Genomic DNA, 22755 nt, shown 5'->3' with positions numbered 1-22755 from the left:
GGGGCCGGTGCCCCGGGGGCGGGGTCGCGGGGGTCCGGGGGGCGGGGTCGGGACAGGGACAGGCCGGGGCGGTGCAGGGGCGGGGCCCCGGGGGCCGGGCCGGGCGGTGCAGGGGCGGGGCCCCGGGGGCCGGGTCGGGGTCCGGGGGGCGGGGCCGGGGCGGTGCGGGGGCGGGGCCCGGGGGGCGGGGCCCGGGGGGCGGGGCGGGGCATGTCCGTGAGGAAGGGGATAAATAAACCTTGGGTAACCACAGAGTAAGGAGAGCATCGAATCAAAAGAAAAATTATGCTGTGACAAAAATTAATGGTCGGCCAAATGATTAGAAAAATAAAAATTATAAACAAAAGGGGGAGAAAATAAACTTTAATGGTAAACTACCCTGTAACAACAAGATGGACGGGAAGAGCTTCTTTAATGAAAAAAAAAGCCAAAGTGAGCAGATGCCTTTGAGAAAGAAGCTGATGAAATAATGGGCCATCAGGAAATCGCAGAAGAGTTGAGTAAATATTTTGCATCAGTCTTCGCTGTAGAAGGTACACGGGTCTCCAATCAGTCAGGGCATTGAGTATAGAAGTGGGGAGGTTATGTCGCAGTTATACAGAACCTTGGTGAGGCCACACTTGGAGTATTGTGTTCAGTTTTGGACACCTTGTTATAGGAACGATGTTATTAAACTGGAAAAAGTGCAGAAGAAACTTACAGTGATGTTGTCTCTACTCAATGGTCTGAGTTCTTGGGAGAAATTGGACAAGCTAGGACTTTTTTATTTAGAGCGTAGGAGACTGAGGGAGTACCTTTATAGAAGTGTATAAGTTCATTAGAGGCATGGATAGGATGAATGCACTTAGTCTTTAGCAGCAGCGGAGGTAGGACGAACTCGGAAGACTGCAGATAAGGTAAGGCAGATTTTATTAAAATTACTTACCGGTAGCGGGCAGCGGTGTTTTTCTCTTTCACAGAAGGAGCGGGAGCAGCAGAGGAAGTGACGGGGACCAGAGGGGTAGCCGGGAAGGTAAGCAGTGACCATTTATATCAGCAAGGTGGCTAAACCAGAGACTCTACTACTGTAGTGACTCACACCCGCCCTCCTCCTCTAACCTAGTTAATAATTAGGAAGAGCGAGAGCAACAACCAGGGGACTGCCGGTAATATATTTGGGCAGTGGCTGAACCCGAGACACTACACGTGTTGCCTCTCCCTCTTCCCCCCCCCCCCCCAACCAAAAATAGGACTCTGGTTTGTTAAGATAAGGATTTTCTATTTCTTTATCGGTGAATGGTTAAAAATTTACTTTTTATGGTTTATCTAGTAATTGGTTTTTAGAAAAAGACTATAAGCAGAGAGGTATCAGAAAGTATTTTAATTCAAACCTATACAAAGTAATAAAGTAATTAACTAAGCAGAGATGGCTGGGCAGGTGATGTGTTGTAGCTGTATGATGTGGGAGCTGGCTGATCCCATTGTGAATGGCAGTGACCACATCTGCAGCAAGTGTTGGTTGCTGGAAGAACTCTGACACAGAGTTGATGATCTGGAATCTGAGCTTCAACCACTGTGGCACATCCGGGAGGGGGAGAGTTACCTGGACGCTTTGTTTCAGGAGGCAGTCACACCTGGGAGATTAAGTAATTCACATTCAGTTAGTGATCAGGGACATCAGAGTGTGACTGTAAGTGAGGCAGGCAGGGGGAACCTGAATTCAGGAGCCTCAGCCCTTGACCTTGTCCAACAGGTATGAGATTCTTGCTCCCTATATGGATGAGGAAAAAGGCTCTGGACAGGATGAACCAGCTGACCACAGCACCATGGTGCAGAAGGCCATTCAAGAGGGGGGAGCAAAAAGACAAGTAGTTGTTAAAGGGGATTCTATAATTAGGGGGACAGATAGTATCCTATGCGAGCCAGATCGGGAGTCTTGAAAGGATATTGGAGCGGGAGGGGGAGGGGAAGGATCCAGTTGTGGTCCACGTTGGGACTAACAACATAGTCAAATCTAGGGTGGAGGACCAGTTTGGGGATTATCAAGCACTAGGAAAGAAATTGAAGTACAGGTCCTCAAGGGTCATAATCTCCGGATTACTGCCCGAGCCACGTGCCAATTGGCATAGGGATAAGAAAATTAGGGAAGTAAACACGTGGCTAAGGGATTGGTGTGGGAAAGAGGGATTCCATTTCATGGGGCATTGGCATCAGTTTTGGAACCGGGGGGATCTGTACCGTTGGGACGGTCTCCACCTGAATCGATCTGGTACTAATGTTCTAGCAAAGAGGATAAATAGGGTGGTCAGTAGGACTTTTAACTTCTGAGTTGGGGGGGGGGGGGGGAAGGGAAAGTGAAAGCGACAGGGAGTATGGAGTTAAATGGAAAGATAAGCAGGAGGATAGCATGTATGCAGGTGGATTTAACCTTGAGGCAGATTAGGTTTGCAACAAAAAGGAAGGATTACTTAGGACATCTTATTACTTCCAAAATCTCTAATGATAAGAATGTTAGCATTAAGGCACCTTACCTGAATGTTACGAGCAAAGGAGATGAACTAATGGCACATTGCATCGTGAATGATTATGATGTGGTAGGTATCACAGAGACATGGTTACAGGGGGTTCAGGACTGGCAGTTAAACATCCAAGGGTTTTCCACTTATCGAAAAGACAGGGAGGTGGGCAGAGGGGGTGGGGTGGCCAATTTAGTTAAGAACAAAATTAAATCTATGGCACTGAATGACATAGTGTCGGATGATGTGGAGTCTGTGTGGGTGGAATTGAGGAACCACAAAGGCAAAAAAACCATAGTGGGAGTTATGTACAGACCTCCTAACAGTGGTCAGGACCAGGAGCGCAACATGTACCGGGAAATAGAGAAGGCAAGTCAGAAAGGCAAGGTCACGGTGATCATGGGGGACTTCAATATGCAGGTGGACTGGGTAAATAATGTTGCCAGTGGATCCAGAGAAAGGGAATTCTTGGAATGCTTACAGGATGGCTTTTTGGAACAGCTTGTCATGGAGCCCACAAGGGAGCAGGCTATTCTGGACCTAGTGCTATGTAATGAACCAGACTTTATAAAAGATCTTAAAGTAAGGGAACACTTAGGAAGCAGCGATCATAATATGGTAGAGTTCAGTCTGCAGTTTGAAAGAGAGAAGACATAATCGGATGTAATGGTGTTACAGTTAAACAAAGGTAATTATGAGGGCATGAGAGAGGAACTGACGAATATCGACTGGAAGCAGAGCCTAGCAGGGAAGACAGTAGAACAAAAATGGCAGGAGTTTGTGAGTATAATTGAGGACACAGTACAGAGGTTCATCCCCAAGAAAAGAAAGATTATCCGGGGAGGGATTAGACAGCCATGGCTGACAAAGGAAGTCAGGAAATGTATCAAAGAAAAAGAGAGATCCTATAAAGTGGCCAAGAGCACTGGGAAATCAGAAGATTGGGAAGGCTACAAAAACAGAGGATAACAAAGAGAGAAATAAGGAAGGAGAGGATCAAATATGAAGTTAAAAATCACACAACACCAGGTTATAGTCCAACAGGAAGCACACTAGCTTTCAGAGCGACGCTCCTTCATCGGGTGATAGTGGAGGGCTCAATCGTAACACAGAATTTAAATTCTGCATCTGCAGTCCTCACTTCCTCCATGGTAGAAATAGAGGTTATTTCCTTTTGTGGGACAGTCTAGGGCCAGAGGGAATAATCTCAGAATAAGGGGTCCTTCACATTTAAGAGAAACGAGAAGGAATTTCTTCTGAGAATTCTTTACCACAGAGGGGTTCAGGGCTGGGTTGTTAAATATATTCAAGGCTGAGATAGACAGAATTTTGATCAGTAAGGGAATCAACAGCTGTGAGAAATAGATAGAATAGTGGAGTTGAGGAATATCAAATCAGCCGTGACCTCATGCAATGGCATAATAGACTCAGTGAGCTGAATGGCCCATGTCTGCTTTTACATTTCATGATCTTTATAGTAGCAATGACTTAGGAATGTAAGATGGGATGTGGCAGAGGCCTGGTAAGCTTTGTTGTCTGGCACTGCAGTGGGTGTAGGAATGTGCAGTTTCACATGAAGTGAAGTAGCAACCATACCACCCATGTGCTCTGAGAAAACTGGAATGTTCCTAATGTCCCACTACATTCATGAAGGGTACCTCTGGACTGACATTTGACAGGGAGTATGGCTTTGCATCAAATATAGCCCCAGGGTTCCCAGTATATTGTGGCACATTCTTCTGTTGGGGTTAGGGGTATCTATGGCTTGCTTTGGACGAGTGGAACATCACAGGGGTACGATGTGCAGTTAATGAGATGAGTTTGGGACAATAGCATGAGGAAAAAAAAGATGCTAAGCTTCACAGGGGAATTCCCCATGAAATGCAATGAAAATGACACTAAGTCAATTTCAGGTAAAAGTCAGCTCATAGTCTAAGTAGTAATTTCACTGCCATCTTAAAAATATTGACTACATATGCTGTGCCTGAAAGTCTACCTCTTCTGGCTTTGCCAACGATGGTCTGCTTCAATTCTCCGGTTCATTCCATAAGAGGTTGATACTTAAATAAAGTGATGGAGTGCAAGCACACGTAATTATTTGTATAGCAACTTGATGTCATTTCTTAAAGCACATTAGGTTCCGACCATCTTGAGCAATGACCTTTTATGTGACACCTTACTGAATGCCTTCTAGAAATGCTAATATATTACCTTTTGGCATAACAAAAATATTCAAATTCTTTGATGATCAAAGATTCCAGTCAGCACAAACATAACGGAGTCCAAATGTGTTCTCACCATTTTTGTTTTATTTTAGAAACAGTGCTTTATTACCGTTAGGAAGGGATTCCCCTTCCTTCGAGTTTATAAAAGCCAGCAACAAGATCAATAATTTATACGTGGGAAGTAATACAAAAGGAATAATAGTCCATGTCCTATCTACTTAACATTCATGATTATATCTAATTATAACCCAATGAATACTGCTTGGTGATGAAGCTACTATACGATATATCATACCTTCCAGGGAAACGTTCACAAAACAAAGTGGATCAGGGTCAGGACAGTGTTGATGCTAGTTCTCTAGGAGGATTCAATACCACCTGTGCACATTTTTTCAATGCTTCTTAGTGTTTTCTCCTATTTTATTCCCTTTCCAAAGCTTTGCACCACAGAATAAATTCCAACTCTCCCATCTTATTGCTCCTTTCCTCTACAAGTTTGGGCGGTCAGATCCTCTCCCTGACTGATCGTAAACAAAAATCTGTGTAATGGAAGTTGACAATTTCTCTTGTTTTTGTTTGGAGGAAGTACAGGGAGGCTGGGAAAGTGATTGTGTAGAGGAGCTACTTTACAATTAAATGGAAAGAAATAAATGGTGTTTCAAAGGCTGGAAATTCAAATGATACAAGGATCAGCAGTGCCATTGTGGTAATGTCGCCTAGTCACTAATACCCAAGAGTGAGTTTCCTATTCCAGTCGGGATACAGCCACAAGCTGCACATGGGTACTGTCCGAATGAACACCACACACTCTCACACAAACACAAATCAAACAAAATAAATTCGTCAGTCCCAAAGAAGCTGACCTGATGGACAGCGTTGTTGGACATTTACCCACACAGTGAGCTGCTGACTGAAGCAAGACAAATTTTATCCAGAAAAAGTTCTAACCTGAAATTGTTCCCTCCAAAGATTCCGACTATTCTACAGCTGTTATGAGACTCTTAAAAAGCAAAAATAAAAATCAAGTAAAGAGAATAATTGCTGCGAGAACATGACCAATAGATTATTTGGCAGTTGAGGAGTTGAGTGCAGCTGTAGTGCTAAATTACTAAAATCTCTGCTGGTATAATATAAAAGTGAATCAATGTAAAAGAATGTGATTTGTAGTCATAGGAATGAAAGTGATTATCAAACCTGGTGTGACACCAAACAACACCTCACACTAATACAAGCTGCCTGTGGCTATGTTTTCCTTCCTCTAGAATAACATTTTACATGCGAGACTATACTAACAGGAGCACTACCAAGAGATGCCATCAAGTGCTACACCAAGTTTCTATTTTAAATTCCTTCCTTTGTGATGAGACGTTTCTGTGAATGTTTCCCCATTACAATGACAACTAAAATATTTTATATACAAAAAACATAATTGTCATACAGCGACAAACCACGCTTTGGCTTGCAAAACAACATCATAATTTAAGGGCGGCAGTGTGGTGTCTATGACTAGTGTCCCTTTTTTTTAAACAGCTTACTAAGCCGGTGCAGTACACATCACCTTTTACTGGATACTGCATGATCAGAAGCCCTGGCAGCAACTGCACTTGTCCTAAACATGAAAGTGCACTTCTCTTTCAATCCACGTCTCCCAGTGCAGGATATAAACGGGGTTCGAAAACATAAACCAGTGCCCCAGGTACACTGGTGCAGAATAGAAAGGTCTGGGCTAGTCCTGAGCCCGCGCAATAAGCTATTAGCTACAGCCTCAACAAATGATTTTAACTCACATACCAGCTCAACTTGAACTTAAAAAAACACAAATCAACATCTGAAATGGCATCATGAATGCCTCTAAAATGTTTGCCAAAATAGTGTGAAATGCTTGCTTTCTTACAAGGTAAAACTGGGTGACTGTCCTCCTAAATCATTTTTTGAATACAATTTTTTGACTAAACAACCATTCCCTTTCTCATTTCCTTCAGTACACACCCTTCTTCCTTTTACATCTGATTATATCAGGGCTAGGCCCATCTTTCTCTATTGCCAGGCAACCATTTTCTGTGCAGCATCTCCATTGCTGATTTTGTTACCTGCCAAGGTAAGTGAAATGAAGGCTGCAAATAAAAAGCAACCTAATGGTTAAGGGCAATAAAATGGTTGAATTAAAAAGTCATCAGTTTTCAAATTGCAAGTCTGCTGAATGCAAGGGTGTCAATCAGAGCACATCCTAGGCTACATTAAAAAACATAGGGATACAAACAAATTGGATATATATGTATGCTAATGCTGGACTGATGCAATTAAAACATGCAAGCATTTAGTGCCAACACCTTTGGACTGTATCTCTCTTACTGTGCTAACTGAAGCTTAAGTACAATAGCAATCCTGTTTGCACCAGGATGGTTACTACCTGCATTTGGATGTGCTAGGTAAATCTCCTGGGATCCTAATGAATTTCAATCAATAATTTTAAAAACAAATGTACTCAGATAAATGTACATTATTGGGGTGGCCAGCTTCTGGAGCTTATTTTAAAAAAACAAGATAAAGATGCATTCACTGAGTTTGATTGTAGTTTTTTTTTGGCTCTTGCTGTTGTTTAGACAGGTGCAAATAGACACCATTTAGCTGGCTGACCAAATCTGGAAATGGTGAACTGTTGGAAGCTGCTGTTCTCTCTCTGAGAACAAAATGCAGCACAAACTGGTTCCATCAACTTGTACATGGGTCATTTCCATCCCTTTCCCTCCCTCATTCTACACTGACCCATCTTCAGTAGTGAAATTCCACATCAACCCAGGGCTCTGGGAGTCTCAGTGACTACAATCCTTTGTTGCTGCTGTTCTACACAATGCAGTACCTGGGACCAGCTTCCAATCGGCACCTAATTTCACTGTTGGCTTTCACTGACTTTGTTTTGTGACTAATATTTTTAGTTTCTTCTGATTCTCTTTTGTCGGATGAAGCTGATTTCATAAATGTCACTACACACACAAAGAAATGCACTTTTATACCACAGTTAAAAACTGTTTGCACAATCTTTGGAACAAAAAAAAATGAAGGCAGAAACATAAGGAAAAAAAATACATGTTTAGAAGAACATAATGAGGTATAAAAAATTAGGTCTCTCTCGTGTAATGATTTCCTCGCTTTCTCGTGTATTTTTTTTCATGTTGAGTTGCTATAAAGTTCCACTACTTGTAATATTGCAACACCCAGGCCTTGGGAAGGGACTGTTCCCATTGCAGGAGTTCACATCACTTTCAGTAGGGAGCAAAACGGCTGTATCCACCTCGGTATAAACTAGCCTGAAGAAGGAAGGAAAAAACAAGTAAGCAAGCAAAGTACAGGCCGATACATTTTTTCTTTTTCTTCTGATAGTACTATGGTGAACCCGAGACAGATGTGCGAGAGAGGTACCAAGGCAGAAATCCTCTCAAATTCTAAGCTGCCCAGCCCATGGATAACAAGACTGATTTCTAGTTCTTTTAAATATTTCAAAAATAATTAACTAATGGAGCACAAACATCGAAAGATTTTCTACAATGCTGGCTAACTGGAGGAGTTACTGTATTAACAAAAGTTAAGAACAATCAACCTAAAAGATAAAGGTCAGAAGATAAAAGCTGTTTAAGCTACTTCAACTTTGGCAAAAAGTGAGTTGTACATGGTCATGGTACCATGAGGACTTAGGACCAAAATAAGTGACATATGAGTATTCCAAACAATTGCTCCTTCTGCAATGTATAAATACACCTTAGATCTGAGAGGTAATGGAATTAAAGGTGAGTTCTGAAATGCTTTTTATTTCAGGCAGGAGCGTGAAGTGAGACTGACACTGTTGATCTACAATGATTATGGGAGGCCTCCAAAAAATGATATTTAGATGCTCAAGCAGCTGCTTACAAGGGCTTATCTTTATTTCACATTTTTCAGCACTGCGCAAATTGACTAAGTCACTCTTTCAGTTGACACTTGCCTTCAAATAAGCTGCAAATATATCTTACAAATTTTAGGCAATACGTAATGTATTAGCATCATATTATTCTGTCTCCAGGATGGACAGCAGAATGTGGTCAGGATATTCAACACAAGTCACCACGTGTGCATTATGTACAAAGGCACAGTTCTTGTTCCAGGGTGATTCAGTCTGCTTAAGAAAATTGCCTTTGGCTATGAACATTCAAGTCTTCAGCAAAAAGCCTGAAACAAAATTTTACTATTTCATTTTGTGAAAAATGCATCACACGGTGGTGGAGATTTAAATAAGTTTCAAAGTTCACCAGTACTATGGAGCTAAACAGCAGAGAATCAACCTCAAGTAAACAGAGTTCCAGCTGTTTGCAGTTAATGCAGCCTCATTACAATTTCTAGCTCCTCAAACTCAATATCCTTGAGCTTCCTCTCATTAATATTTGAATAGCATTGTGCAAACAGGCAGCTGCAGAACTATTATGCCATGATTTAATTGTTAACAGTGCCATCTAGCTTACCTCTAAATATCCCAAATTTGACTCTCAATCAACAAGAGTCTTACGTTTCTGCTTTTTACACTCAATCCAAATGGTTTTGCTGAAAAGTATATATAAAGATGGAAGGAGGAACAGGATGCTGATCAGGTTATGATCAACTTGCCTGGTGGCCAATATATCCTCTAGGAGAAAGTGAGGACTGCAGATGCTGGAGAACAGAGCTGAAAATGTGTTGCTGGAAAGGCGCAGCAGGTCAGGCAGCATCCAAGGAGCAGGAGAATCAATGTTTCGGGCATGAGCCCTTCTTCAGGAATCTGGATGCTGCCTGACCTGCTGCGCTTTTCCAGCAACACATTTTCAGCGGCCAATATATCCTTCCAAACAACTCATATTAGTACTGGTGTGGTCTAACATGGTCTTTGCACAGCTGAAGTATGACTCCTATTTATTTCCTTGTACCGGACATCAGGGCTTCCTGAAGTGGGGGTCAGGAATGTGGGACCATCAGCTCTGATGTAGCGAGCTCTGACTGAGTTAGAAAAGCCGTGCCCTTGCTCTGAAATCCAGCTGTGCTCAAAGGCTTGTCCCCCACTTACTCTCAGTTCCCATTCTCACTGAGGAGTCACAACAATTTAACACTTTAAAATGGGGTCACAGTGGGAAAAAGGTTTTGAAACAGTGAGCAGAAGTAGGAGAGTAAACAGTCATCCCATCAAATCCTCAATCCCACATTCCTGCCTTTTCCCTATAACCCTTGATTCTCTTACTGATTTGAAACCTATCTATTTCAGCCCTGAATATACTTAATGGCACAGCCTCAACAGCCCTCTAAAGAATTCACATGCCCCGCATATATAAGAGCAACATTCCATTAACCTTTTTATTATTTTACCTGTTCTGATATTTTAATAATTTATTTATCTCAACCTCCCAAGCTGCATGAAATCGGTTAGAAGCCTTGCAGAATTGAGAAAGTACGCTAGCTTTATCACTTTCAGATCCAAAGTGAATTACCTCTTATTTGCCAACATTGAAATCTATTTGGCACATTTCTGTGCCTTCACTAAACCTATTCAGAAATCCACATTATAAAGCTAGTTTTCTTGATGGTGGATATGAGAACTACGATGAGTTATCTAAAAACAATTTGGTTCAGCAACGGCCTTTGGAGAAGGAAATCTACCATCCTTACCCAGTCAGCCGAGATGGTACTCTGGACTTACAGCAACGTGGTTGCCTCAATGTTCTCTGAAGTTACCTATTGACTCAGCTCGAGGGCAAAAACTGCCATTCTTGTCAACACCACCCTCACCCCATGAAAGAAAAACAACACTGATGCCCTGTTCCTATCACTCCGCCAGCTGTACGATATCAGGAACCATTTCAACCTTCACTCCCATTTCTTAAATCGATTACTTCCAACTATGGTTGTTTTCACCTTTTTGAAGTTTTTTCAAACTTATAGATTTTGTTTGATCTTTTTTTTTAGGACCTCTTCCAATTCTGATCATTTTGGGTCCCAATAGAGGATTTGGATAAATCTCACATCTTTATTGGTCTAAATCCAGAATTTTATACTTTAGCTCTGAACTTCAGGTAACATTTCATTATCTTAAAAAATGATGAGTTGCAATGTAAACAGTGGTGACAACAGAATTGGAAACATGAAGCCTTTTGTCCCTTGAGCTAACAGATGCAGCACACCAGCTAATCTTCCCTTTCACTGCTTCATTTAGAAAGCAGTTCATAAACCTGTTGCTAACCCTACCCATTGAGCCAGATCTGAGAGATATTTTAGACAATTTCAAACAAAATGTGAATTCTTCTCAATTCTGTCTGCGCTAGAGATTATTTTAACTCCTATTGATACTATGGTAGGTTTGAGCCCTGAGTATCATATAAACTGAACACAAAATACAGGCAGTGTAAATGCTCACTGCCAAAAGTTGCAAAACCTTTACCAATAAAGATGGTTCTAATGGCTCTCTATCTGGTTGGTGCATGGGGTTGGCAAGAGGTTTGGAAACAGATGAGAAGGTAACAGCCAACTGCAAATGTGGCTTTGTTGGAATATGAGGAGGCTGTTGGTTAGGAACTAATAAGATGGTGCACCTGGAAGATTTTAACAGCTGCCCTCATGCATTGGACCAGTGGGATGGAACAATGATCCCACTCCACATGAACCAATGGTCAGTTTAGGAAGTGTGCATACTGGACAGCAGTTACTGTGTAACTTCCATGTTTAAATAGCCCGATAACATTCATTGTCTTGGGTTACGTCTCATTGGCCATTAAACGGAACAGGTGCCTGTGGAACCAGCACCTTCAGGAAAGGAAGGGAGAGAAACCTTTCTTTGTTTATATCAAAAAAGATCTGATGACTGCTTATTCACAGAAACACCAACAATCAACTGGGGTGAATACAGCAGTGATTGCCAGTTAAATCTGCAATTACTACGGCAGTAAAGCAGTTTAAAAAGTGACCTGCATTTCCTGTCTCAGGTGTTGCTGTGTTAAAAAACTTTCTGATCAAAGGGATGAGTCATTCCCCAAAAGGCAACAGTCTCTTGCTCCTTTGTCCCTGATGCTTTTGTCTCAGGTCAATACATTCAGGAAGCCCCTTGCCTCCATATGGGCACATAGCAATAAAACCCATAGGAGGGTGGAAGTACAGGTAGGAACCTCACAAAAGGCTTCATGTTTCCAATTCTGTGATGTTTGAAATGTACATTGTGAGTATCATAAGCCTGAGCTGAAAATGTGTTGCTGGAACAGCGCAGCAGGTCAGGCAGCATCAAGGGAACAGGAGAATCGACGTTTCGGGCATAAGCCCTTCTTCAGGAATGAGGAAAGCCTGTTGACTGTTATGTCAGCTTGCTCGCAAACAAGAGATCTTAAATGAAGTTTAAGAGAGGAATCAAAGAACTGATGGCAGGCCAGAATAAAGTTTTCAGATCTGTCCTGTTTATTTATAGAGAAGCAGAAATAAACACTTTGTTCTAGGCCACCTCATCAATCAGGAGCATGGAGATCCAATTGAATCTTGGAGTGATGTATTAACCCATCAGAAACTAATCAATCACATTAATTGAACTTAGCGCTTGTTCGTATGTTTCAGATTTGTTGATCAGATAGGCACGAGTGGACATCAGCCACACAGATATGGTGAAATTAAAACATTTCTCAGCTTGCCTGATAACACTAGCAGAGTGAGTGTCTGCAGACAGATTCAATTAAGGAGGATGGATGGAGTTCTGGCAGCAGTCACATCAAATATGAACAATTTCATATACTGACTGTTTATCAACTTCCTGCTTGCCAGAGAATTCCACCAACAGCAGAGAGATGGCTGCTTTTATTAGGCAAACAGCAACAATAATTTGCTCAGCCTAGTCAATGTAAAGTTTTCAAAACTTTAATTTCACTTTGAATCCTCCAAGTTTGCATATCTCTGACATACACAATCTGTGAAATGAGAGCAGCTTGATAGCTTTGTGTCCTTCAGTCATAAGATACGTAGAGACCATCTCAGAATATTCATCAGCCTTGAAGGAATCAACTCCAGAATTCACCACAGCACTGACCTACATAGGTCACAAGATTCCAGACTCTATTCCTGGTGAGTTTGGAGATTAGATTAGATTAGATTACAGTGTGGAAACAGGCCCTTCGGCCCAACAAGTCCACACCGACCCGCCAAAGCGAAACCCACCCATACCCCTACATTTACCCCTTACCTAACACTATGGGCAATTTAGTATGGCCAATTCACCTGACCCTGCACATCTTTGGACTGTGGGAGGAAACCGGAGCACCTGGAGGAAACCCACGCAGACACGGGGAGAACGTGCAAACTCCACACAGTCAGTCGCCTGAGGCGGGAATTGAACCCGGGTCTCTGGCGCTGTGAGGCAGCAGTGCTAACCACTGTGCCACCGTGCTGCCCAGATGGCTGATCTCAGCCAAAAGATGGCAAAGAAGCTGTTACAATTGGTTGAAAGCCATTTGCCTGGAAAAGGGAAAGGGAAATCAGCAAGATCTCTTGCCCTATTTGTTATCTCATATTCTCCATAGGAAAATGCACATCTTGGTCATCAGGAGGCTGAATCAAACTCTAGTATGGTGCCTCACACCCTCCTAAACAGCACTCAACGACCCTCAATGTCTAGGTCTATACAGGGATAGCTGTGTGGGAAAGAAATGTGTAACGTGGGAGAAAAGGTGCGGCAAGGCAAACGACATTCCATCCACTTGGAGCTCAGCATGTCAGAGTATTGAAGTGGCGTGCTACCAGCATCTCAAGTACTGTACCAGATTACTTTTCACTACCACTTTACTGTGCTGAGTGAATATGGTACAAGCAACCAAGTCAGAGGGGGACAGCTCAAACCTCACCATGGCAACTGATTTCACTAACTTGGCTCACTGCAGGCTACATAGTGATTGCTGCAAAACCTGCAATGTCTCACTCACACCCTGAAGGAAAGAACCTGCCTTTCTTCCAGTTTGGCCTCATATTCCCTGCAAACTCCCTGACCAAGTCAACCCAGCAGCTGCTTTACAACCTACCTTTAGGTTACCATGTTATGTACAAACAAAAGAGGGGTCAAGCATTTAAATAGTCACCGCCCAGTCCAATAGAGATAACGTTATCATGGCCCACGTGTGATTCCAGTCCTGAGCCACCACCCCAAGAAATTTAAACCTACAAGTACCCGTATCCCCATATTCTGCCTCTCTTTTTCCTAGTTTCACTGCTTTAACATTGGTGCAACTTCAGTCATTTAGACTGTGCACAATATTTTTTGCAGAATAGTTTATCATGTCTCAATTACACATAGCCAACGCAGATCAACACAAATCCCTCATACCCCAGTCGTGTGTCTTGTAAGAGTGTTTTCAGCCTGAGTGGTAGAAAGTTGGAATGTGCTCCGAGTGTGTGGTGGTGATACTCCTGCAACATTTAAAAACCATCTCAATGAATATCTGAGCAGTGAAGTCTGAAGTACCAACTACATGCTCCACACATTTGCCACCAACTTAAGGCAGTTGACACGGTTGATGGGCAGGAGTTGCATCTGAGTGCTTGCAAACTTTCTCAAACCCTGATCTGAGATTATGACCGATGTTGTCTCCATAACATAACTACAGACTTGCATTGCCATGATGTCTTCCTTCACCGTTCTGTTTCTGTCATCTGCTGCTGAAAATGTCATCCTTGCCATCATGATCTCTGATCTAATACTCCCCCAGTGCCCTTCTAGTCATCCTCTACACTCTAAAATTTTACCTCAAGCAACACTCCACTTCATGCTGGCTATTGTACACCAGTACAATTTCTCACTCATACAGCATCTAAAGACTCATTGACTTACCATTGGTTTTCAGTCCTCCAATACCTTGTCTTGATGTTAAAACCTTAGTGTCTAGGCCTTCATTAGCACAAACATTCTTTAATCCTACAGCCCTCCAGATTTCTCATTCCTCCAGTACTGGCCACATGTTGTGCTGCTCCCCAGTTTTATTTTTGGCAATCCAGACCTCAATCTGCAATTTCCTCCCACTCTCTGTATTAGTCTTGTTAAAACTCACCTGCCTGACCAAGCTTTAGACCATTGCTTAACTTAAAACCTCCTTCTTTGGCTTAAAGTCCATTGAGGCACACAGTACTTCTGACAGATTCCTTAGAACTACATTAAAGAGATAATTTTTAAGAAAGGTCACAGATTACTCACCACAGCGCTAACTCCATAGGTGGGAGCAGGAGCGAGTGTGTGATAGGGATCCGCAGTGTAAACACGCCCATAGCTACAAGCAAAATAACAAAATATGCATCAGTTTCAGGGACAAGGAAAATTATTTGAGACATGGTTATACCCATATCCATTGCACAACAGCAATCAGATGTTATCCTCTCAATCCTAAAACTCCGACAATGTCTGTGTCATATGCATACTACACAATGGATCTAATAAATGAATAGCCAGATATCAGCAAGAAATTCCTCCACAAGAGTCTGCAGGAATGATAGTGTGGGTTCTTACTATAAGCAGGCTTGAAGACTTAACATGCCTCTTTAAATGGGTAATCTTTCATCATGTAACAAAATGCTTATATGCCACTGAAAAGTCAGTCAGTAATAACACAATCAGAGGATGGTCCTTTACCCTGGATTAATGGCTGCAACTAGCAGTGACCTGCTAAGCTATACATCATCCGTGACAGGTAGTCCCAACAATGGTGGTTTATAAAGGTATGCAAGTTACTTGAAATCGTTACTTTATTGATACTTTCAACAAAGACCCGTTTGAAATGTACCCAAAAAGTCACAAATGAAATCGTACAATCTCTCTTGACGAAATAGGAAGGTTTTTATGCTGAGGAGTAAAAGTAAAAAATGCAATGCATCATTCATCAGACAAGTGTTAAAAAAAGGCTTTCCCAACAAGTTATAAAGAATTAGCTTGATTTCAGAGAGCATAAGCAGGCAACAAAATACTTTTACAGTTAAATGGTTTCCCAGCAGCAGCAAGTAAAAGGATCTAACAGGGGGAAAAAAATCCAAGATAAAAATGTAGTTCACTTTGTAGTTACACCAAATCAGAGCAGGGCATTTCATTATCAATGGTCTGCAAACTTTCTTATGGCTTTAGCTTAAATCAAATTGGCCTGATATGACTTTTCCACTCAAGATATTTTATTTAAATGAATGAAAATCTTTATACATTACAAATAGAAAACAACAGAAACAAAAATAAGATCTAGGATTTCATTTATGTGGGCTGAAGGGGTATCTGATTAAAGTCTACAAAATTATGAAAGGCATAGATAGGATAGATTGTGAAAATCTTTCCCCATGGCAGACCAGAGGGTATAAGTTTGAGGTGAGCAGTAAGTGATTTAGAGGGAATTTGAAGCAAAATCTTTCTTCCCAAAGAGTGGTAGAAAGTTGGAATGTGCTACCTGAGAAGGTGGTGGAGACAGGTGCTCCTGCAACATTTAAGAAGTGCCTGGATGAATATTTAAAATGCCAGGACATGTTGTAGGCTACAGATCAAATACAGACTATGGGCCTGTTTCTATGCAATATGACTTGGTGACTCTAGGTGTGCCAAAGACAAGGAAGTGAAGAACAACCTTCTGCCTGATAACATCTTTTGGTAGGTTTTTCCACATTGAACATGCTATGTGCAAGTAGAGGTCACAACTGGTGCTTTGAATGCATTTCTGGGCACCACAACATAGGATTACTGGAAGGATACAGTAAGGATTAATTAGAGCATCATGAATAAATGCTTTCAAAAGTATTACAGCTTTTTCCACCTGAACAAAGATGAGTAAGGGAATATTTCATTGAGGTTTCAAAGTATGAAAGGTTTTGAGAGAATAAATAACGAAAGCTGGTTCTCTGCTTGGTACATCAATGATTTTCAACAGTTTCTTCCAAACCTACAACCACTACCATCTAGAAATACAAGGACACACAACCACCTATAAGTTCCCCTTCAAGCCACTCACCATCCTGACTGGAAATATATTGCTGTTCCCTCACTGTTGCTGGGTCAAACTCATGGGACACACTTCCTCACAGCACTGTGGATGTCCCTACACCACATGGCCCAGCAGGGTAAGAGGGCAGCACCCCACCATCTTCATAAGGGCAATTATGGATGGTAAATAAATGTTGGCCCTGCCACTGACGCCATTTTATAAATTCATCCAGGGATGAGAATATTCCTGGCTAGACCAGCATTTATTACCCACTCCTAATTCCCCAGACGGCAGTTAAGAGTCAATCACACAGCTTTGGGTCTGGAGTCACATGAAGGCCAGACCAGGCAAGGAAGGCAGATTTCCTTCCATGAAGGACATTAGTGGACCAGATTGTTTTTTTCTGACAATCAACAATGGTTTCATGGTCACCATTAGACTCAATTCTAAATTTTAAAAAAATTACTTAATTCAAATCAGGAGGATCATGACAACAGGGCATGTTAGAAGGATTCTTTCACCATTTTTGTAAGCCATGTCTTGTGTTGTGATTTATATAATTAGGAGCAAAAGGTGGGCATTCGATCCCTCGAGCCTCCTCTGTTACTCAGTAAAATCATGTTTCGAATTTCACGTTCCTATCTACTCTGATAATCTTTGATTCCATTGTTTTATTCTAGGAAAGGCATGCTGAAAGGCATCATAACCGAAGCAAGTATTATACATAAATATATAGGCCACAAAGAGATGGAAAGCTTTCTTGTAAAAAGCAGAATTAAGAGACCCTTGAAATTGAGTGGCTCTGAAATTATGCAAATTTTGTGTCATATAACAAGTTAAAAGGTGTTGCTTTACTGGGAGCCAATGATGACAGCCTGGATTGGAGGTTGTTGTGGTTCTGTTTGCCGAGCTGGGAATTTGTGTTGCAGACGTTTCGTCCCCTGTCTAGGTGACATCCTCAGTGCTTGGGAGCCTCCTGTGAAGCGCTTCTGTGATGTTCCCTCTAGCATTTATAGTGGTTTGTCTCTGCTGCTTCCGGTTGTCAGTTCCAGCTGTCTGTTGCAGTGGCCGGTATATTGGGTTCAGGTGGATGTGTTTGTTGATAGAATCTGTGGATGAGTGCCATGACTCTAGGAATTCCCTGGCAGTTCACTGTTTGGCTTGTCCTATAATAGTAGTGTTGTCCCAGTCGAACTCATGTTGCTTGTCATCTGCGTGTGTGGCTACTAAGGATAGCTAGTCGTGTCGTTTCGTGGCAGAAGAGCTGGATAGTAAATGTACAGACTTGTATATATGAAAAATAAATTTTGATGTCTGTATATAAAGCAATGTAAGGTGTGCACAAGAATGGCATGAACAATTGTATAGAGATCCAAATAATTTTATGAATAAAGTATATTTTTGAAATTAAAAAAAATTGTGAACAGACTCATTGAACCTCACACTGTTGTCAGGGAATGGGATTTAGTTGGTCCTGGGAATGGAATTTGGAATGCACAAGTAATGGCTTCAATCTCATCAATTCTTAACTGCAGGATATTTCTGCTCACTCAATTCTAGATGTTGGATAAGCTGTCTGATAGCAATAGTAGAGAAACAGAGAGACTGGTGGTGAGGTAGAGTTGGATGATGTAAAAACGAAATTTCAGATGATGTCATTGAGAGAGGAGCAAGGACTGATCCTTGGGGAATGGAGGCAACAATATTAAACACAACTTTAAAGTAGATGATTCCTCCTGTCTCACTGGCAGGCAGTTGAGGTCATCACACCTATGTCAAGATGGCACTCTCAGAAAGATGCATCATTTTGCCACTTGCCTTTCTAACGTTCCAACCATTCTTTATTAGATAGGCCCCATTACAGGTCACTTTCAAGTAAACTCATTAATATCTTGTACATGAATAATGGCTACTTGAGGTAAGCATGAAATGACTGTTGCTTGTGAAAACACATCCCAGTGAGCAGTCAGTATCTTCAGCAAGCCTGAGTATGGTGGAAAGCGGTCAGAAATTGTAAAGTGACCTAATGTCTAAAATGGATTTTCATTCTTCCTGATTCTTCTAGTTTCCGAATGGACAGTCAGTGATTTCATTCTAATCTTTGGAGGATGAACAATGTGCAATACTGATGATTCACTCACTAATGGATAATCCAAACAAAGCACTCTCGGTGAGTGCCTACATTATAAGAATTTTTGATAAATCAGTCTCCAAAATGATGCATTTTGTTAATGATTCCTGAGCAGAGAACTTCCATTGCCATAAGCACAGTGAACAAATGCAGGCTCTAGCAGCATGGCAATCTCACATGACAAAGAGAACACAGTATAACAACAACAAAGAACAGACATCCTTCCTGCTACAATGAACAGTGAGAGATGGATAGGCTTGGTTCTTACCTGTCACTGTATGCAGTGGCCGTAGCAGTTGCTGGCTGTGCATACCTGTAGGCTGCATATCCACCCTATAAAAAAAACATGATGTTTAAGAAGATGGCTAAATGGTCACATGCACACCAAAATAATGGCAAAAACTGCATTTGTTTCATATATTATGAATTTTAAAGCAAACGTTGACCGATGTATGTTCATTGTTAACACTGCAGATTTTAAACTTTTTTGAAAAATTCTTGAATGACAACATTTTAAAGAACTAACCATCTACTTTCAAAGCATTAGGTTTGAAAATTTAGATAGGATATTGCATTTGACAATCTAACTTTGAAAGCCGACTAAGTAATTGTTGTGCAATTAACCCTAGATATCATCTAGAAGTGCCATCCCTCTTTCATCCATTGCTGAAATAAGAATTTACTTCCACCAAGTCATCATGAGCAAGTAGCTCTGGGCTGTGCTGACACTGCATTCTCCTCAACACAGTGTAATTAACAAAGTGGTAGCTGGTACTTTGACTGTTTGCCACTCTACTGTCGATCTCTACCCCTTCTTAGTGGACTATGGGTAAAGTTACCCTTATACCTTCAGGTGAAGAAATTCTGACTAGCTAAGTCCCCAAGTGAAACATGGAATGAAGGTAAGAAGGAACATTTAGAGTGTGGAGATACAAAAATGCAAATAAACCAAGAGAATAGAAGAGTTTTAAAGATCTAACTCTATCAATAACAATGCCCGCCAAACTAAAACCCTCCACACATGCACTGATGTCCAAAAATCTCTCCTCATTCAATTAGTCAATCCTTGATAAGGTATACCATAAGACATTGGAGAGGAAGTAAGGCCATTCGGCCCATCGAGTCCACTCCGCCATTCAATCATGGCTGATGGGCATTTCAACTCCACTTACCCGCATTCTCCCCGTAGCCCTTAATTCCTTGTGACATCAAGAATTCATCAATTTCTGCCTTGAAGACATTTAGGGTCCCAGCCTCCACTGCACTCTGCGGCAATGAATTCCACAGGCCCACCACTCTCTGGCTGAAGAAATGTCTCCGCATTTCTGTTCTGAATTTACCCCCTCTAATTCTAAGGCTGTGTCCACGGGTCCTAGTCTCCTCGCCTAACGGAAACAATTTCCTAGCGTCCACCCTCTCCAAGCCATGTATTATCTTGTATACCAAGTACTATCAACAGACATGTGCAGTTGTTTTCTGTACAGGGATACAGACAAAGTGGCAATAAATGACAGATGAGATATAATGTGGGAAAAATACAAGATTATTCATTTTGGTGGGATAAAAAGCAGGTGATTCAGTTAGAGAAAGAATGTAGAATTTTATGGGAAGGGGGATCTGACTGCCTCCACATATGAATTATATGAAGTCAGGATGGAGGTCGAGCAAGTAATTAGGATGAAAAATGGAATGTTGGCCTACATTACTAAAGGGATGGAGCATAAAAGTAGCGAAAGCCTTGTTACAGCTGTATACAGTTTTAGTGAGACAGTACCTGGAGACAGCAGACAGCTTTAGTCTCCTTATTTAAAGGAGGAATATACTTGCAATAGAGGCAATTCAGAGAAAGGTTGGCATGTTGATTTGTGAGATACGGCAAAGTGGAAGGATGAGGAAAAAGTAAGAAGTTGAGCATGTGTGCACATACTCACTGGATTTTAGAAGGATGAAAGGAGATCGTACCAAAACAGATAACAGAGTATGTTCTGAAATAATGTCTGTCCTTCTGGGGAATCTAAAACTAGGAGACAGTTTCAGGTTAAATGGTCTCTTGTTTGAGATAAGGAAGAAAGGGAATTTCTTTTCTCAGGATATTAATTTTTGGAGAGGAGTGGAGGGTGGGTCATTGAGTATATTCAAGCCTGAGTGAGACAGCTTTTGATCCACAAAGGAGTTGAGGATTATAGGGAAAGTGGAAGTGAGGTCATGATCTTAGTGAACAGATCTGGTTCAAAGCCTACTCCTGCTCCTTCTTATGCTTGTTATGTCCTGAGAGACTGCCTATACATTTGATAGCAACTAACACAATAATATAGCACTGTACTAGTGTATTTCCAACAGACCAACAGGGCTGAGGAAAAAATGGAATTTAGTGAGCAAAAAATCTCTGACAGATGTACAAAACTATAACAGTTTGAACACTGCTCATGACTTTAATTAATATCATTGCCAAACATTCGTAATGGATAGTTGACTCTGCAGCTCAAGTGGATTAAATTACATTTAAAACAAATGCAGTTTTAGAAAATACATTTAAGATGCAATAAAAAAATGAATATTTATTTTCTAAACAATCAAGCTGTGGTATCCGTCAATCAGGAGAAATTGGAGCATGCGAATGTCCGAATCTACAGCACTAGCAATCACCAACCAAATGATCCACAGACTAATTCTGGGCGTCCCAGCATTCTCCAGAGACAGCCCTCAGCCCTATACGCTATGGCAAGCCCGAGTGAAGGAAACAGCCTGGATTACTAGAGCGTGCAGCCACGATTCTCAGTATTATATAGATATAAAATGTATATATAAAAATGTAATAAACATTCACGATCACCATTCACTCATTGCAGCCTCTTCCGCATACCTAAGAGGTTAACGTTCACGTCAAGCAAACCACATTAAACGTTCTTGCTGCAGTTAGGGGTGGGAGCTGAATACTAACCAAACTCTATAGCATGTTTATGAAAGATCCGTGGAAAGGTTGCTTAAAGTAGCAGCTGCTTGCTGGGAACAATTTTTTAAACACAAATATCATTACTGAAATGCAAAATGGGAAAAAAGCTAACTTTCAATGAAACAGCTGTATCAAACATTAATCCTTTCACTTATATCATTGTACTCTGAATGAAGTCCTAATTTATTTTGAATCCTATGAATGGTAGATCTCACCGGAAAGTATATTTCTCAGTAGATTATAACCATCGTGTCTGTTTGGAACAGAAGAGGAGGAAGATTGTGTGGCAGCTTCACTTGTATTCATTAACCAATTTTTAGTGTTTCAGCTGGAGTCTCCTTGATAGATTACCTGCTTCTATTTCAAGGGGAATAGAAATTTAAGTTGAGTGTCTCCAAGCTTCACTGGGTAAATCACTGCCTGGTGCACACTGAACGACACAAATCACAATAGTTTTGTTTCCCGTTTAGGGGCATCAAGTGGATGGCAGTTGGGAAATTATCAATGGCTCAAATGCCCATGGAGTGAGGGGGAAAATTAACAGGAGGCTACTAATATGCAGTGACTCTGTGTGCATGAGAGATAATTAGATTCCCTATAGTGTGGAAACAGGCCCTTTGGCCAACCAGTCCACACTGACCCTCCGAAGAGTAAAGACCCTGACCCATTTCCCTCAGATTAATGAACCTAGCATTATGGGCAATTGAGCATGGCCAATTCACCTGACCTGCACATCTTGGGACTGTGGGAGGGAACCAGAGCACCCGGACGAAACCCACGCAGACACTAGGAGAATGTGCAAACTCCACACAGACAGTCGCCCGAGGCTGGAATTGAACCCGGGACCCTGGTGTTGTGAGGCAGCAGTGCTTACCACTGAGGCACCGTGCTGCCCAGATAACAGAACCTGGCTCACTTTGAGTGCCCTTCAAAGCTGAATAGCCTCTTGATGCTACCTAGATTCACACAGATTCACTTGGGTGAGGTT

General features: G+C 41.6%; 1 protein-coding gene and 1 long non-coding RNA gene across 14 annotated transcripts in view; one reads left to right on the top strand and one right to left on the bottom strand.

Annotated features, from left to right (window-relative positions):
* The first annotated feature begins 269 nt into the window (after positions 1-269).
* Positions 270-21634, top strand: LOC122542078 (uncharacterized). Its single transcript, XR_015752552.1, has 4 exons — positions 270-1012; positions 10682-10788; positions 18749-18853; positions 19444-21634. It is a non-coding gene; the product is annotated as an uncharacterized LOC122542078 (long non-coding RNA).
* Positions 4785-22755, bottom strand: part of LOC122542077 (RNA binding protein fox-1 homolog 2-like) — a 370347-nt gene continuing 352376 nt past the window's right edge. For 12 of the 13 annotated variants that reach the window (XM_087978184.1, XM_087978185.1, XM_087978188.1 and 9 more), the window contains 3 exons: positions 19083-19147; positions 14928-15000; positions 4785-8028 (listed from right to left, as the gene is read on the bottom strand). In XM_087978184.1, the coding sequence (XP_087834310.1) occupies positions 7984-8028; positions 14928-15000; positions 19083-19147 (183 nt within the window). In that variant the 3' untranslated portion in view covers positions 4785-7983. Of the gene's footprint in view, positions 8029-14927; positions 15001-19082; positions 19148-22755 lie in introns of those variants that run through there. The other variant, XR_015752551.1, reaches the window with a different exon arrangement.

The sequence above is a fragment of the Chiloscyllium plagiosum genome, unplaced genomic scaffold (assembly GCF_037043375.1).
Source record: "Chiloscyllium plagiosum isolate Xiang-an unplaced genomic scaffold, Cpla_swu_hap1 HiC_scaffold_33, whole genome shotgun sequence".
Lineage (NCBI taxonomy): Eukaryota > Metazoa > Chordata > Chondrichthyes > Orectolobiformes > Hemiscylliidae > Chiloscyllium > Chiloscyllium plagiosum.
Note: the sequence above shows the minus strand (reverse complement) of the source record. Positions and strands in the feature narration are given on the sequence as shown.